The sequence below is a fragment of the Achroia grisella genome, unplaced genomic scaffold, assembly GCF_030625045.1.
Source record: "Achroia grisella isolate CSIRO2021 unplaced genomic scaffold, CSIRO_AGI_Agris_v1 utg1186, whole genome shotgun sequence".
NCBI lineage: Eukaryota > Metazoa > Arthropoda > Insecta > Lepidoptera > Pyralidae > Achroia > Achroia grisella.
The window spans coordinates 1,993,587-2,012,681 of NW_026712592.1; the positions used below are offsets into that span (position 1 = coordinate 1,993,587).

General features: G+C 30.2%; 1 protein-coding gene across 1 annotated transcript; it reads right to left on the reverse strand.

Moving 5' to 3' along the window:
• Positions 1–10,655: 10,655 nt before the first annotated feature.
• Positions 10,656–15,109, reverse strand: LOC131854442 (pancreatic lipase-related protein 2-like). The gene is made up of 6 exons (XM_059205555.1): positions 15,073–15,109; positions 12,569–12,749; positions 12,013–12,161; positions 11,607–11,852; positions 11,159–11,495; positions 10,656–10,701 (listed from the first exon to the last, which is right to left on the reverse strand). Exons 1-6 carry the CDS (start codon positions 15,107–15,109, stop codon positions 10,656–10,658), a joined length of 996 nt encoding a protein of 331 aa, XP_059061538.1.
• Positions 15,110–19,095: the final 3,986 nt, after the last annotated feature.

Below are 19,095 nucleotides of genomic sequence, written 5' to 3' on the forward strand. Positions count from 1 at the left end.
GGCATCATAATGATCCCATGTGTATAGCATAACACCGGTCTTTTTATGTCGGGGGTTAATATAAATACAGTATATTATTAAAATATAAAATCAAAATAATGGTACGTTAAACTATGGGCAAGTACTCACATATACATATACTTACAATTGTAGCAACATAAATTAACTTTACTACTCTCAATATTATTTAGTTATTGAGAATTGTAAGTAATTGGGGTATTAAATTGTTAAAGATATATTATATAATTTGTACCCGATTATAACACTTGATATTTTATATAAATATTACTATAGGAACCCGAAATACGGTGTTTGTAGGTATGACCAACTATAATAGAATAGTAAATCCCTCCTGAATTTTTTAAAATTATAAAAAATTGTAGTCAGAAGGTTTGAATATTGAAATTTTTGGTTGTTTTTTTATGTATATGTAATTGAATAGTAAAAAAGATGACCTGATGGTAAGCGTAACTGTAACTGTAACCTAGGTAACGGTACCCATATACATCAGATCACTCGTTCTACCATTTATAAATTGCCTCTTATCCTTTAATTTCACATTATTAGCATTAAACCACCATAGCACTTTCTCATCAAAATTATGGTCTAATAATTTCGTGTATTTGAATAAAACAGTGTATTGTAATTGCATAGGTAACATGTGTGTGTTGGTTTTACTAAAAGAAACATCAAACCAAACTAATTCTACTTGCTAAAAATAACTACGTATAAAAATTTCCCTCGGCAGTAAACCACACACGTCCTTTGCAGGCGGAAAGGGTCCACGTCGTATAATTTAACAAATAAGTTCATAGGAGGGTTATAAGAGTTTTTGTCACAGTTCAAACGCTATTAATGTTTTACTTCGGAGCGTGTTGTTAACATTGTTATAAAGTTCCCGAATATTTTATACGACAGACGCAATTTTATGCTCGAAACCGTTCGTAACAGATAATAATTTTGGAAACTGTTAATTTAGCCGGCCCGATTTATTTTGCTTTGGAAATTAGAAATTCTATACTTTTATAGAATATTTCTGTTACTAAATTAACTAAGGGATAATTGGCATTCGAATAATCCCTACTAATATTACAAATCTGAAAGTGTACCTGTGTTTATTCCTTTCATGCTAAACGGTTGAATGGATTCTAATGAGATTTGGCATGAAGATAGAATGTATTATAAGAACGGCCATTATATATCATTTATCTCTGATAATCTGGATGGGGCTGAAATACGAATGAAAACTTGTACAGACAATGGTCTACGTGGTAACAAAATAAAAATGTAGTATTTGTAACTATTAGAAGCGAAAGAAAGGAATTTTCATAATAAAAGGAGATGATGATGCGAGTAGAATTGTTGAAATAGTTTATCTCTTAATATAATATAAACATGACTTCTATGCATTATTAAAAAAATATAAATAGTTCAAGAAACAAATAAACGTTTATAAATATAGACAATTTTGCAATATGCAGCTTTAGTTAAAATTTATTAACTAATTTGTGTCATTATGCATAATCTGCAACAAAGGCAGTAATCTCAATTCAGAGAACAAATTGATTTTCAGTTTCAATCAATTTGATAGACAGAATATACCTACTTCTATTTATCAAATTGATTGTACTTTGATATTGTGGTGTTTAGTTTTGATAGTTGTCCATTATTTTTAAATTTACTTAGGCATTGATATTCAGAAAACACTATTATACTACCTATTTATTTAATGTTATTAACTGAATAATATCTATATTTTTAGTTTGACAAAAAATCTTTACGCATTTCAGCCTATATATTTCAAGTATCGTAACACCGACATTTCTCTTTTAGTGCTGTTCGATTTTTATTACGTTTAGAAATTGGGAAGTGGCTAGGTAAATTTAATTAAGGGCGATGGAAATTGGGCGTTGGGTAAGCCTACCGTCACGTAACTGTGGGCAGCAGTTGGCTTTCAAGAGATCACGTCCCGTCCAAGTTATCGTGGACGTTTCATGTTGAAACCGTTCGCACTTTTCTCCACTTCTGTACAATCCATTAAGCAGAGGTAATTAACACGGCGATTGACTAAGAGACGAAGGTCAAATCGCAAACCCTACTTAATCAATTGGTAATGCAAACAAATGGTAGTGATAAAGGTAACAAACACACAGGTAACACAATTCGGTTATTTAATTCCTTAATTTGAGAGAATTTCTAGAATAATACCTACGTATAATTTCTAAATATTTTTTGTAAAAATGGAATGTAAACTATTCTAATGTAAAATTAGATCTTCTAACCTGTATTATATGTCAATCACGTCTCGTCACCGTACATAACTCTTTCGTTTCTATAATGAAGTAAAATGTATAAAATTTGCCCTATTGCTTTACGCATAATCCGTCTGTGTTCTGCTTAATCTTATTTATATATTACCGTGTTAAAACACCTTGTAATAAAAAAATCGCGACGAGGACATATTTGAATCTGTCCTGTGTTTAGATGTCGTTAATCTAATTGACACTACAATTTAATGAGACTCAGGTAGAGTTAAGATGAATAATAAAATGAGCTCAAAATTAGACTTTAATACTGAAAACTTAACCGGTTGCCAGACCGTAAAAAATCAATTCAGTAAACTATTCTCTGAAAATACCCTGTATAAGGCGAATATTTTGTTTTAATTTGGGTCTATTGTTTTAGTTTGTTTTATTTCTTAGTCTACCTAATATTATTATTTAAATAAATATAATATGTATATTTCCAATTATATATTGACTATCACTTCAGAGCAATTGAAACAAGATACTCGTAAAATAAGTTTGCATCGCACCAATATCTATATTAGTACAAACCAGAATTATACTAAGTTTAAAAAAAACGATGCCCGATACCCGGTGTGTGCATTGTTCTTTAATAGTACTCTGGATTGGATTGCAGGTCAGTATGTGCCGTTATTTTATGAGTCCCTGATAGTGAAACAAGTCAGGGACTATACACGTTTATGGAAAGACGCCATGTAAGCCACGGTTAAGATCCCGCGTGTAGTAACTATATCCACGCCGTCTATACTTAACATTATAAAGAGAAATGGTTCTGTTATGAGGTTAATAAATTCCGACACGACTGCGTGGTGGGACTACTTATATTAATATTTAAAAGGTACTGTATGACAGCGTTATTTATTAATATATATATTTAAAACTCTAATAAGTATGTTTGTAACCGGACTAATACTTCTAACTCGGATAAGAAAGTCACCAAAAGCGATAGTTGCAAAGACACTCGGATAACTCCTCACTTCTTATGCGGTTGCATATAATACTGTAGATCCAAACGGAACGATCCAATTCATGAATATTTACTACACCACTTCGATAGAATGCGAGCTTTAAAGAAAAATCATATTTCGCTGAGTTATGCCGAAACCTGAATAGCAATAGCTGTGCTTTTTCACAATGGAATTTTAAATTACAATAACGATTTAACCACTTTTGTTAAAGAATAATAAGCCCGTTTTTAAATTAATTTTTAATTACAGTCTGTATCCTCCAGATTGACAATACAATATGGATACTAAAGTTGCGTCATGATCATGATGTTGATGATTGCTGTTCATGAATATATGCTGCCTTGGTAGTTTAGTGATTTAGCACATCGCCTTAGTTTTGATGGTTACGAGATCGATTCCTCGCATTGTACAATAATTTGTATTTACGAGTATCATTGTTTGTATTGGTCTGGGTTATTTCTATGTATATTATCTATACATTTACAAAAATAATATCTAAGTATTTGAATCAGTTGTCTAGTATCCATAACATATGCTCTGCTTAGCTTGGGACTAAATGGCGCTATGTGAGTTGTCCTATATTATTATTATTCTAGACGACGGTTATCGTATGATGAGATCTTAGCTTGTTAGCTATTCCTGTATCTAAAGAAAAACATATGATGATTTTTGGTAATGGCTAAAATCCTTTTGGCCATAAAAAGATAACTTAATTATATGTGATGATCCTGTGACGATACAGATCGGAATGTATAAGATATAAATCGCGATATATAACATAATCATCAATCTGTATCGTTGTGTGATCAGTAGTTATGAGGCGACCAAATAAGAGAGTCCTAACAAAGTTGCGCGAAACATAAAATGTGTCCTCGATTTGATTAAGCTCCTCCTTTTGAGAGTCGGTTAAAATTGTGTTGTAACCTATATATACAATTATAAACTATGCATTACAGTACATAAAGTTGTTACACTCAGTATATACTCAATACTAAGTTTTTGTAGACATTACTCTTCTGCTTTTAATGATTTTTTTTCCATTAATGAAACAAGATTTTCATATTGTTTCACATTGTTTTGTTTTTTTATTAATCTTCTTTCTACGCTGCGCGAACTGAACAAGCTATAGCATCAGAGTGAAAATTAAATGAGTTTTCGTCGAGCCCCGGGACTTATTCATTGGATTTAAGCTGAAACGGAAAAGATTATATCAATGCTGACGTATCAAAGAGACTTACCTAATGTGTTTCCGCACAACAAAAGTCAAAACACAGAATTTTTATATAAATAAAACTCTTCCAAAAATAATTCATCAAATCTAAATGGTTAGTGTTTTAGCAAATTGCTAGCTTAAACGAAAAATGACTATCTCGGCACACGCAATCCAAACATCTCATATTATTTCTCAAATGTTATGAGAATATCAAACAATGATTTGACGGAGTTCAGTCCTGAGTACATGGTACGGGCGAACGGAATTCGTCCCTATTCTAATCGAATTAGCGAATGTAATCGCCTGGGTGTAATATCACGTTTCGTTTATGGAGTAAAGAGAGCGAGTAGTGAGAAGCTGCAAGCGAGTGTTTTTCACGGTCTCATTATGTGACGATTCGTATTCGAGGCCAAGCAGGAGTTACTAGTGTTAGGGCCTTACCCTTCGTGGCACCCTATTGCGAACACGTCCCACAAAACCGTGCTTACGAACTTCGTAAGCGATATTGATTTTCTCTTCGTATAATGTAAGAAATTATATTCTATTTATATTACTTATTTGTGCAATCATATTATAGTTATAATTATAAAAATAATATACATTATCCTCACATTATAGTGTAACTCTGGCTACTCTATCAGAGCATTGTCAACTGTCGATATAGTGGTTAAGTCCGTTTGAACTGTGGTTCTGGTAAATGCAACATTTGTCATGCCTACGTCGCAGGGTTTGTTTGAATTCAACATAGGGGGCGAGACTGGCATCGTCAATCGGATTAAATTGGTTTGTTATGTCGATAATATTGAAAACATCGGTTAACGGTATTCTATCACAGGGCAGTCAGCAATATAAATTGGCATTAATTATGTGGTCTCGGCAGACTTCAACTGACGGCCTTTGGAGTCTGAGTCGAGTAGTAAACCACCAGTCTATTACGCTCTCTTGTGTAATACAAGTGTAAATAATATTAATTCAATTCAATTAATAGTACCTAAGTGTTACTACGTATAATAGTTGCTAATGTGTTTGAGGATTAGCTACAATAATTATAATATACGGAAGAGTTAATGGAGGCCCAAATTTAATAGTACCTAGTAAATTTCGTGAACAGTGTAAACGTAGAAGTAAACAATAAAAATATGAAATAGAATATAAAATATACAGTAGGAATATTTTTTATTGAAACTAAAAGATTACATACTTAATTACCCTAAAAATAATCTAATTAATGGTGTTATGACAATATTGACATGGAATGTTATTATAAGTAATGATTCATTGTCTCATTGTCTCTCTCTAATATGGATAAATATATAATTATGGCTTCCTCATCCGTCATACTCGTGAACGATTGCTGCTTGTGTAGATAAGTCTGAGTCCGCGTAACCTCTGTAGATTAAAAAATTAAATTATTATTTATTATTAAATTATTTCCTCAGAAAATATATGTATATTAGTTATAGCAAAAACTATTACATTTTACTTTAATATTGCAAATTTTTTATTACTCTTTTGATATTAATATATTTAAAAGTTTTTTCTTTATTCTATAATCAAAAATATAAAAACAAATTATTATAGTCACTCTCTCTATCTACCATAACATTAAAATACAAATATATGTTTTATTACATATTTCTACAACATTCGTTATCAGCACGAAGAAAAATCTATTACATTTATAATACTGGGAATAATTTTTGTGGTAATAAAATATTGATAAAATGATAATATACGGCATAGAAATTCAAAATGAAGATGCTTTAGATGGTGAAAATAGCTATTTTTTGCTATAATAGAATAACTAGTATATTTTCTGTGACATAGATATTTAATCTTCCTGATATGAAAGAGATAACAGTTCTTGTCATTTGGGAGGTTTGACATCACGTTTTGTACCATTAGTAATGGCTAGTGACTTTGGAAATGGTGGAAAGCAAGTTGTTAACAGATGTCTTCGCAATTAAAAGAGAAAAAGTAGAGGCCTATTATATTTTTAAATGTTTGAATGAAAAGGGACAAGAAGGGAAATGTACAAAATAAAACAGGATATTAAAGATACAACGGATTACCTTTGTCCTGTAGTTGTAGATTGGAAAACAGAAATTGTGACAAATGGATAATTTATTTGATCAGTATATATGAGTCACACATGGTGAATTTTATTCATTTCTTGTTTTACCGGGAGGATATGTTGAGAAAACTCTTTTGATATTAATATATTTAAAAGTTTTTTCTTTATTCTATAATCAAAAATATAAAACAAAAATTATATTGTGTTACTCTCTCTATCTACCATAACATTAAAATACAATTTTCAGTCATTAATAGTACAAAATAGCAATATTTTTTGTAATAGACGTTAAAAGAATAACAGATGTCGGTATTTTTAAGTTTGGACGGGAGACAAAAACTTTCCCAGACGCTAGTAGCCACAAAGTCGTTGATTAAAGTCTAACTTTTTTCATTTCTTGTTTTACCAAGTGGTTCGTATTGTAATAGACGGACGCTAAAGGAGACGAAACTACGTAGCAGATTGCGTCGGTTAATGGGTCCTAAGACTTGCCCCAAGCTGTTCTTTATTTGTATTTGTATACTTTTCAAATAATGTGCGTATTGATACTGTACTTATAGTTTGCACTAGTGTCCTGATAGTCTATATTTTCATAGATATTCTTATATATTTATTTAGGGCACTGGAATTGTTCTAAGTTGAAAACTACAAAATAGGCATCTTAAATATCTCAAATAACAACATGTGAGTTGAAATGATAACGTATTTATTTATTAACAATAAATTCATCTCAGAACAATTTACACAGCGCCATCTAGTCCCAAGGTAAGCAGAGCTTATGTTATAGGTAGCCAATTAATACATAGCTAATATATATAGAAAACAACAGACTGATACAAAGAACCATATTCGTGAATACAAATGTTTGTATCGTGCGAAAAATCGAACACGTCCATCAGCAGTAACGCGATATGCTAAAATCTCTCGACCACAGAGGCCATATAATACATAAAACAAAATATAAAACAAAAAAAACACTGTACATATATGCCCCATATATGGATATATGACTTGTTTAATTACAACCACACACAAGGTCTCCATGAATTTAATATTTTATAAAAGTTATAAAAGTATAACTCTGGTGTATAATAATAAATAAATAATGCAAGTGGATGTAGAACAAACATTAAGAAGGATCGAATAAAATATCTAGTTTATTTGATCGCTTCAATATGTTGAAACTCAGAAGATAAATTTCTTTTCAAAATCAAATCTTTCAGCGACGGATGGCGCATGAGTTGAACTTTTGCCAATATTTTATTTAAATCACTTCAAGTTTTCATCGTATAAAAATTGTTACCAAATTCTATTTTGATTCAAAATAAAATTTGTGACTGTATAGAAATATGATAATATTTATATATGTGGTTATTAAGAAATCGTTATTCTGTAATATGTTGGGTGAATAAAGTTTAAATTAAACTAATTTCAAATATTTATAATAAATGATATTAAAATACATATATTTTTAAGTAACTAATGTAGATATACCGCTTGTAATGCGATTTTATTTTAAATTAAAAAAGAAATTACTATATATTAGGGATAATTCCTAAATAAGCTGTAAAAATTAAATTCTATACTAACTAGGAACAATTTGTAGTAATCAATAATTGAAACATTGATTGGGTATTACTAAATATTATATAAAGTATTGTAAGCCATAGACTATCACAAGTTACACTATTATTTAACCTACCCTTCAAAATGGTTGACTGGTAAATAACTGGTATTAAGTTCATCATATGTACCTTTTATGTATGTGCATTAAAGCTAAATAAATATATTTTAATTTAGCTATAGAAGGATTTATTTTACACCAATTGATTATATTTATAATTCGAGAGGCTTACTTGTCGGATTGCCTTCGTTAGCAGACGTTACCATTCATGCAGGATTATAAGGTAAATCTCAATATTTACCATCGCGAGTAATAGGATTGAGACCGACATAAGGGCCGTTTTGCCAACCATGAACAATCACCACTGTCGGCACATGTGCTTTAAAATGGGACACATGAATGGAGCTCGGATCGCCGTCTATTAAAATTTGCTTAACAAATGGATTATTTCTAATATTGCTAGATTAATATCCTTATAGAGCATTATCTAGTTTACTTAACCATTAATTATCGGTATTTCTATTATAGTTTCACTACTGGGCAAGAATTTGTTGCACAAATTGGAATTTTCTTTGTATTTCATATATTTTTGTTAATTATTTAAAAGGCAGACAAGCTTACAGTCCATCGAGTAAGTGACAACCCTCGCCTATATACCTATAAAAAAATAGTAGCACGAAACACAGGTCACCATGGGAATTCCGTGTTATCCTTTGCATTGCAATTCCGTAGAAGTAGGTTTGATGCCTCGTACTCAGTCTTCATATATTCTATTGAATGGTACTTCAAATGAAAAACAGCGTATAAAGCAAGTACTTGAAAGCTATAATAGGTGCGACAGAGATATACAACAAAGATTTTGAAACGACTCCGTACAAAATCTGCCCACTGTTTATAAATTATTTTTTCTGAATATGGAGGTTAGAAGGTACTTACCGTGTGTATAATAGAAAGCAAATATTAGGTCTATCTTGTGTGTCCTTTAATGCAGTCGAGATTTGGAGTCTCTTCCAAGTCTATGACCTGTAAATTACCGTAATCATGTACATAATTTAAGTAACTATAAATTTTCTCATAATATTTTTCTTGAGCCAGTGCAACAGTGTATTTTGAAGGCTTTTAAATAAATAAATAGAATATAATATAATACTATTAATTTGATACCACAATAAAATTTGATCCAATTTCTATTGCAAAACACAGTTATTTCTTTTCAGCTTATAAGCTAATTTTGTCATTAATTTATTACAGTTATGTATATCATCATGACCAATGGAAACAACCATTTGATAATCGAAAGCACACAATTCATTGCGACTATTCTAGTTTTTGTAAACATGACTGAATGGTATATATTTCATTCCATAATTTTATCCAAAATCCAAGCAACCAATCCAATCAGCAATCTCAAATCAAATAAAGAATACAAATTGAAAACAAAAAACGAAAATGTTGTTCTACGTTTAGGTTTAAAAACAAAATTAAAATCATTTTATTCTACATGACAAAAATATTGAAATAACAGTCTTTCAAATCAAACACAAACAGTAATCTACATATTTTTAACACAGACTGTGTTTGATATAAAAATATGGAGATTACTTGGAATGGAATATCCGACAAATTTTAAGATAAGTAATCAACAAATTATTACGAAATACTTACCAGAAATAATAAAATCATATGCCAATACATATCTACATCTTGTTCAACATATACAACTTTTTAAACAATGCATATATAGCACATTTAACTTAGTTTAAATGCAAAATAAAATTTTCACCATTTATTTGTACATTTATCGATTTATGGTCATGTTACTACATAAATTTTTATGTATTCATTTTAAGAAAAATCTAATAGAACACAAAAGAGTTTGCATTATTATTTCTATGAATAATATTAATAAATAAATACATACAAAAATAATCTACAAACACAAAAATACATATCTTAAAGTATGCTCACCAAAATATAAGCATCTCAAGTTGATTAATTTGACAGAAGGCTAATATACCGCCGTTACAAAATGGCAGTATACCTAGATATAATGTATCACGCATATTTATTTTTTATCTGTTAGGAATATGTAAAACATTGTATTTGACATATACTAATATGAAACGCGAACAAAGCGGTGGTAAAATATGTGATTAATAAGTAATAGTTACCAGTAATTTCTCCTGATATTTGCTTTATTTAACAAGCGGACTGACAGTCAGATACACTTTAGAGATATAGATACATATTTATAATATTATGTATATAGTATTTGTTTCTAGTAATGATAGTTAGAAAAACTCCTGTAAATTTATAGAAACCGTAACTGTAGATAGTTTTGTTTAATTTTAGATCTGGATTTTTATAAGCTATACTAACTAAGAAAAAAATAAATAATTTCAAATTTTGTTTATTATTTCATTTATTCAGTAATTTAATCATATCCAAGTGTTGTTTAGCCTACTTATATTTAGAAAGGATATCTTCTGCCTGTGTTCACACGATAGAAACCAGATCTGAAAAAGAAAGAGAACATAAGCGTGATTTTATGGTTCCTAATATATATATATATATATGTATAACAAAACTAAAGGTTCATACTTAACATTTCATAGAAGTTTTATATGAACATTTAAATTATTTTAGACTAATAGAAGACTCTAACGACATTGTTCTAAGTTTTAAAATCTGGTAGAGATAATTTGAAACAAAAATGTCGGTATATATCTGAATATATCAAAATTCAGTATATAGTTTTAGTATCACATATAGATATCACACATATATAGAAGTTAACCTATTATCTAATATTAAACTTCTTTATTTCATTGACATATGAAGTTCAAATTAACTGATAGTCATAATTACGGGCAGAAATATAGTAATCATAATTGAAAATGAAAATCTAACACTTAAACTAATTTCAATAAAGTTTACTGTAATAACAATAATAAAAAAAGGAAAATGACATACCCAGATTTTATTAAGTCATCATTGCCTAGAGGGAATGGTGGGCCACGGCATGAGTTGAATCTAACTTGCCAGCTGCTGTAACATTCAGCGCCAATCAGATGGTTGTATGTGACGCTAGCACCAAACAGTTCCCAGGAACGGTCATGGTCGCACAAGAAGGTCAGACAACCAGGCTGGGACCTGCCACCGTTGGGGAAGAAATCAACGTTGGCAACAATGTCGCCAATTCCAAGACCATCGACTCCACCGTTGGTATGGATAGCCTCAACGTAGACACCGTCGTTTTCAGTGATCTTGTTATCATTGTATATCCATAGAGGACCAGCAGGGTCCAAACCTGTATAATGAAGAATTAATTAATAAACGAGATTTATAGATATCTTAAAGAAGTAATATTATTTTACACCAGTTTCTGAGAATATGTATGAAGTAAGTAGACTCTACTAACCAGTAACGCGAGCCACTCTTCCTTCGAGTTCCCTTCCAGCGTTGCCCACAATGTGTGCACCCAAACTGAAACCGGCCAGATGGATGGACTCATAAGGGATACCAGTTACAGAGATGAGGAAACGGACGAACTGTCCCAAACCAACACCAACGTCTGGTACTCCAAGAACTGCTGTCACGTAGTTAGACAAAGCCAAGCGTCTCCAGTCCAAGACAATCACGTTGGCAGGGCCTTTGCCCAAATAAGCTGGAAAGAAATATCATTTTTATGGATTATTTAATTTTATGCAGTTATCATGTTATTAAATCTAAAATATATGCATAAACAGATTTTAAATAACTACTGTGATGTAATAGAAAGAAGCAAATACTTGAAGAACTATCTACATAAATATAATACAATTTACCATCTCTGACAGTTGGGTTGATACCAGCATCCTGACCGCCGAGCCATCCGTGCACAACCACGATGGTGTTGTCTTCAGGGTTGAAGTTTGAATTCCGAATAGATTCAGCATTGTTGATGATCAAAGTTTGTGCCTGGTTAGGATTGATTCTGTAAAAGTAATACGTTTAATTTTAGTAGTTATCGGGATTAAGAGTTTATAATAATTACAAAAATAATTGTACCGTTTAAAAAATAATGTTGCGAAATATAATAAGGAGTTGTGAAATAAACAGAATAATATTTTATGTCTTAGGTTTTATAACAGTTACAAGATTTTATCAGTTTGTAGTCAGCTTGTTTCAAATTCCAGTGCCTTAAAAAGAAAAGACAAGTTGGAGATACAACAATGACCATAAAAATAAATATATATATGAACAATGTATTCGTTTCACATCATTGTGCACACTACAAAATATTTTAAGGTTTTTTAATGACAGTTAATTTTTTCACCTTTGTAGCTTTAAGTGATTTCTGAATAACATGTTGGCACTCTATTATAAAGTTTAAGAACTTACTGAGTAAATAACAAGTAAAGGTTGTTTGCGGGATCCCTCTGGATTTCATCTAAGAGAGCATAATCAGGTTCGGCGTGCAAATCTGCGACATGGGGTAAACCTTCGGCATCGGGGAAGGTGACATACCGGGGGTACAGATCAAGTTCTTCCTTCTTAATCTGCACCGCAGATGCGACGTATGCTAAAAATATCATTTAGAATCCATAAAGAAGAGATAAAAGAACAAATACAACAGTGGATACTAACTAAATAATGAAAATCAATAGTACTGTATACAGTGAGATATACATAAATATAGATATGCACAGGGATATAGAAACAAATATCATTACTTTTTGTACATAAATTATACGAAGTACTTATTTATAACTAAATTAATACCAAGTTATTTGATAAATTACTGTATTTTCGTATATTTACGGGGTATAATTGTCTTTTTTTTGTGTTATTTTCTATATTTTCTTGTAACTTTTATATGTTCAAGTGCAATGCCAATTCAGTATCAGGAATTTTTGGGCAAATCGGGGCGGTATAACGTCCACAGATGGTTGTACTGTTTTTTAGAATAGAGCACTCGTGACTTGGATCTAAATTGTTAGGACGTAAAAATCTCCATCTAAGGTTTTAACTCTGGAGAGTCCAACGTAAACCTATTAAATATAGAGGAGGCTATGTAATAGTAAAGGACTGCCAAAACTAAGGCCTTATGATTTGCAATCACATAGTAATAGCATATGTTAAGCAAATACGGAATTGTTCTCTATCAACATATACATTATTTAATATCTGAAACTTCGTATTGACACGTTATAGTTGTAAAGACGATTATGTAACAAATTGACTGTTATCTATTGAATTCTCAAGAAAACAATTTGTTACCAATGAGTTCTCATTCTCGAATTAACTATACATTCCTACTTATAACTATACTAAAATTGTTATTAATTTTTGGTTTAAATATTTCTATACCATACGTATTTACTAAAATAATGTAATAATAATATAATCACAAATAGTATAATTTAAGAAAGCTATAAATTTAGTAGCATAAATCGCAACCTTATAGGTTAGATATCGAGAAACAAAACATTGAGACATGAGGGCGGCTGCCAATATCTCGGACAGGTTCGCGTCAACGTTTTATCGCAAGTTTTCCCACAAAATGAAGCGCGCTTTATATACCGAATTATTTTATTATTTAATAATTATTTATAAAAATAATGATTTTACACTATCGATGTACGCTAAATATTGAAACAATAATTAATACCAAATCTCAGTTAATAACATAATAAAGTAGTTATAAGTACGAGTATATTTTAGACAGAATCTAAATTATAGCAACTAGTGTTTACCGCTCAATGCAATATTTGAAGTTTGCTAGTTATCGACACTGATGTGAAGGGGTCAACGTAAATTGGTAATGATCGACGTTTTCATACAATATTACTTTCCGTCCAGTACAAGATGAGATTTTTCGCCAGGGATCAATGTCAATTGGTGGCTATCGACGTTTTCATAGAATTTTAGTATTCGTCCAGTATAAGTTGAAATAGAATCAATTAAAGTGAAAAATTGTAGTAAAATGATAACAATTTACCAGTTTCAGATTTTTTCCTTTATATTCACCTAATTATCTATCTGCATACCAAAATTGAACTTCCTAGGTCATCTGGAAGTGGGTTATAATTTTGATCTATAGTTGATCAGTGATAAAAATGACGATTTTTGGACATTAATATCTAAATAACGGTTTGAGATATGTTTATGAAATTTGGAACACATATTTATCTCGCAAGTCTCAAGATATGAACCAAATTTGACAGGTTTGTGTGAAAGAGTTTTTGAGTTATGAGGGGGTCAATAGTGGCTCCAAATGGTTCGTGTAAATATACACACGGTGCTGCAGGCCAGTTTACATGATTATGTATGTATCGGCTTGATACGCTGCCGCGTGTCTAGATATGTAGCAAATTTGTTAGTATAATATAAAAGGTATTTTATGATATGAATGTTTAAGAAAACAATAATAAGAGACAGAGAGATAGTCATACGGATTGTGGGTACGGATCTCTGTTCCTGGTACAGAGATATCTTACCAGATACTCAATGACCTCTAAACTTATCACTTTAGAGGCCTTTGTTGAGTAACTGACTAGAGTAACTAACTAATAAATATTATTAGTGTTAACTAATGTTATAAAATTTCAGTGGTCGGAAATAAAAAAAAAGAATAATAAAGATTCTGGAATAACGTAACGTCAGCTCAAATATTTAATTAATAGTAAAACAATTCTGTGTTGAGATATAGATATAATGTTAATTAGAGAGAGAGAGCGCACTAGAAACACTAGAATTGGTAACAAAGATAACTGAGGTAAGTAAAAATCCAAAATGTTGAGGTAATGTGTGCCTTGGATATAATGTATAATATTAATTAAGTAATAAAAAGGATACTTATCTAATATTATAAGATATTTCTAAAGGTCAAATATAGTACATACCCGTGGCAATCACACACAGGAGCAATGAGGTCTTCATTATGGTTTGGTAACAAATCATAGAATATTGTGAGATGCGTTGCTTTATATAATTGTTTAACTTTAAATCAATCTTATCAATGTTGTTGATTTGCAATTGATAAGCCCATGTATTATTTTTAAATGAAACTATAATCTGTAGATATATACTAAACTGACACTGACCTGTGGTCTGTATATAAAAATAATATATTACACGTACAAAAGGTACGATAACAGAACAAAAGTACAATAAACAGTGACATTGTAGTTAATCTTGTTCATGCAACCTTAAAAAGTAAGTGCTAAAGTACCTACAATTTAATATTAACCAAAGACTTAATATCTAATAATGTTTATGCTGAATATTTTTTTACTTGATTATTTTATTTTGTGTGGCATTTAGAAATAATAACCGGTATATTGTAGTATTTATAATTATTAACAATACTAAACTGTGTGTGTCTTTTTGTTTAGTAGTTAGTCTGAAAGGATCTCTACGATATGTGATATAAAAATATATGTATTTATTAAAAATGCAATGCTTCAAAGTTTTATTTCAAAAAAGCGGAAGTCGTGAGTAAATACTAGTTAATTTTATTATTGCTGTGGCAATAGTTTATCTGATAGTAGCGGGCTGTTTAGTTCACTTTACTGTTATATACTTGAAAACAACCATTGAAGACAAAAACCTCGATATATCAGTCAAACCTTATACAGGTATGACTTATCTGTCGAGGTTTTAATGCTGTGGGTTGCAAGATTGTACCAATTCTAGACCATGAAAATAGAGATAATGTTTTTTAAGGCTCGATATCTAATATATTTTGACTTTTAGAAATTGCATTCTCATATCAAATGGCTTAACCTAGTCAAATAGTTTATTAAACTAGACAATACCATGTAAAGTCATCATTTCGATCCCCATATCATTTCTCAAACGGAGATTGATGTCACGACGGCCTGGTAGATGACGGTCACATTGATTATATTTTAGTTAATTAAAAAAGTCAATTGTTTGAATTGGTATTCAAATTAATACAAAAATATAGATTTTATAAATTCTTAATATTATATTTTTTCTTTATTCATATGCATTGTATCGTGGTGTATGTTATTTTTGTTAATTATATTGGAAGTCTATTGTTATTGTGTACCTATCGTATTTCTAGGTAGTCGCTGAATAAATTCTATTTTTTTTTTATTTGACGACTTCGGTGGTCTCGGTGTTTAGCACGCCGCTTTACGTCCGATGTTCGTGTGTTCGATTCCTCGCACGGCACAAACATTTGTATTCATAAATGTGATTGTTTGTATCGGTCTGGGGTTTTCCATGAATATTATGTATGTATTTACGAAAAAAAGATGTATTTATATCATTTACCTAATACCCAAGCTTTAGCTAGCTTATCTTGGGTCTAGATAATAAAACTCTTTATTGTTTTATGCACAATAAAGAGTAACAGTAAAGAAACAAATAATTACAAAAAAGAAATAAAAAATAAAGATATGCAAACAAAAGGAGGCCTCATCGCTTAAAGCAATCTCTTACGGACAACCAGGGAGGTAGAAGCATTGGGCAAGGGAAAGGTAGGTAACGCATTATAAAAAGTTAGATATTATATGAATACTAAATACATATACATACAAATACTATACAAATAAATAAAATACACATACAATTTATATTTGTTTATTATTATTATTATTTGTTATGTTTAGTATTTTGTATGGAGAAGAATATGGAAATTGCAGACAAACTATGTTCGAATGAGAATGATTTTTTTTACAATATAACACTGCTTATTCGTTAGATACGTTGATGACCCATACAGGAAATTTTTGATTAGAATCCACATTACATGCAATGACTATCGATGTTCATTTATCATACATAAAAACAAAATGATTACCCCCAGTAGATACTCTGACTCTCTTTATTGTACAAATTAATTATTAATCGTTTTTAATATCTGATAAAACTCGTAAGTTGTTTACAGAGCTATGATAATATTTTTTTTAATTATAGTCAATCAATGCAATCATATTCAGCAAACAAAAATCAGTAATATTATGTGTATACCTAGAGTTCTTTTTAAATTTTGGTAATGGGTTTGTGTTGCCAATGCCACAATAAACGGAGAAAAGGACTAATAAATATGTATGAATAGGTATATGAACTACGGTTTTTGTTATTAAACGAAGTTAATAATTAAAGTTTTTTAAGGAGTTAGTTACCATATAAACTTTATCACAATGCTGAAAAAATATTTAATTTAAAAAATTTACTCATCATTTTTGCATATTTTCGCTTATAACTTCACTAATTTGTCAGCCTACATAAATCTGTATAATATTAGTTAAAAATCAATTACTGCTAGTTTAAAATATTTTTAGTAAATTGTGTAGTTTATATAAAACCGTCAAATTACAATACTACTCAAAACAAAATTTCAAGTTTTCTAGAAGACAATGTATGACTGGAAATAAAATTCCCTGTCTGTCCATTACTGTTTCATGGTTAAAAGACTGAGAGGATCTCAATTAAAACTGACATGACGTTTGCTTCAATCACGAGGTTATATATGCCGTAAAAGCAGAAATGAGCATACAAAATTGCTTGGAAAATCTCATATTATAACAGACTAGAAAGAACTTGATGAGCCTGGCCGTGGACTCCTTAAAATATTTGTTGGTTTACCTTGTAAACTAGTGCTGTAATTTGCTAAAAATGATTAATTACGATTGATTTAACTTCAATTGATAGATAAGATATCAAATGGTATTATGAATTGATAAAATAGAGCTATCGTGTCAAAACAAATTTGAAATCGGGTTTAAATATTTAAAGAGTTTTTAAGATACTTAATTCCTTGCAAATAACAATGAACAGAAGACAGAGTGGTAGGCAAATAAATAGTAAAAAGCGTATGTATTTAATTGCAATCAATTTTATATAATCCGCATATTTATTTTATTTTATTTATTTCTTAGTATATTTGATGGAATAATATCAATATGCATGAGATCTCCATTTTTTCTGAACAACCTGATAGTGGTACCACGGTCATAATATGATGACGTATGCTGTTCCTGTAAATTGATGACGGTTGATTAAATAGGATCAAAAGTTAAGGCCGGTAGCATAGGAATAACGAATAGTTACATTAAAACGTTATGTTACATCAATTTAAGGTATCTTTTTCTCTTTCTGTCTTCAAAACTAATTATATCGTCATCAAATTTAAATATACCTACTAGAGATTTCAATTTGAAAAACATTGAAATTTCAGATAACAGAACTATTTTAAATTGTTTACGTGGGACATTAGCGTAGTTAGTCTATGCCGGCGAAGTCACGGGCTCAAATAGTATATTTTAAAAATGATTTTTGGACTTTTAATACAAATGGTGCGGTGACTACATTGACAATTACGTCCTATTTATTTTTGTAAACATAAACAATTTTATCACAACATGTGATATGTAATTTCCTGATACTATCAAGGATATTTGGATTATAGATTATTAATATGTTTTGAAAGCAATGTAATTTACTCCCAATTGCTTGAAAAATGATTTTGCAATCTGATGAATATTAAAGAAAAACAATACGTCACTCAGTACCCTAGGTATTCTACGAAATGGAGTAACAGCATATTTTTTAAAACTAACACGACAGTAATATGAGTTTTTTACTAAAGAACAACTTAAGTATCTTGGGGTACTTACCAGTGGTATTTTTTTTATTAAAGTCTAATAAGTTATTGTTTGTGGCATAAATATTATATTGAATAAAAGATTTTTTCTAGAAAAATTTTGACTTTTTTATTAAAACCTTTGTCATATATACGCTCTACGGCGCTGCCTGCGATTAATATAGCTCCTGATACTCTCTGATCATATATATATACCAATAGGTGGAGAGAATTATAAAAATCGGTTTAATAGTTTTTTCTATAGTACTTATAATTACAAACAATATATCTTATAATATTAATGTACACT

What these genes read in the sequence shown, in the direction of transcription:
- LOC131854442 (XM_059205555.1), bottom strand. Translation starts at nt 15,109, where the DNA reads ATGAAGACCTCATTGCTCCTGTGTGTGATTGCCACGG. An exon ending in CAACCCAACTGTCAGAGATG is followed by an intron (nt 11,853 to 12,012) that starts GTAAATTGTATT and finishes ATTTCTTTCCAG; the next exon opens with CTTATTTGGGCAAAGGCCCT. An exon ending in GATGACTTAATAAAATCTGG is followed by an intron (nt 10,702 to 11,158) that starts GTATGTCATTTT and finishes TTTCTTTTTCAG; the next exon opens with ATCTGGTTTCTATCGTGTGA.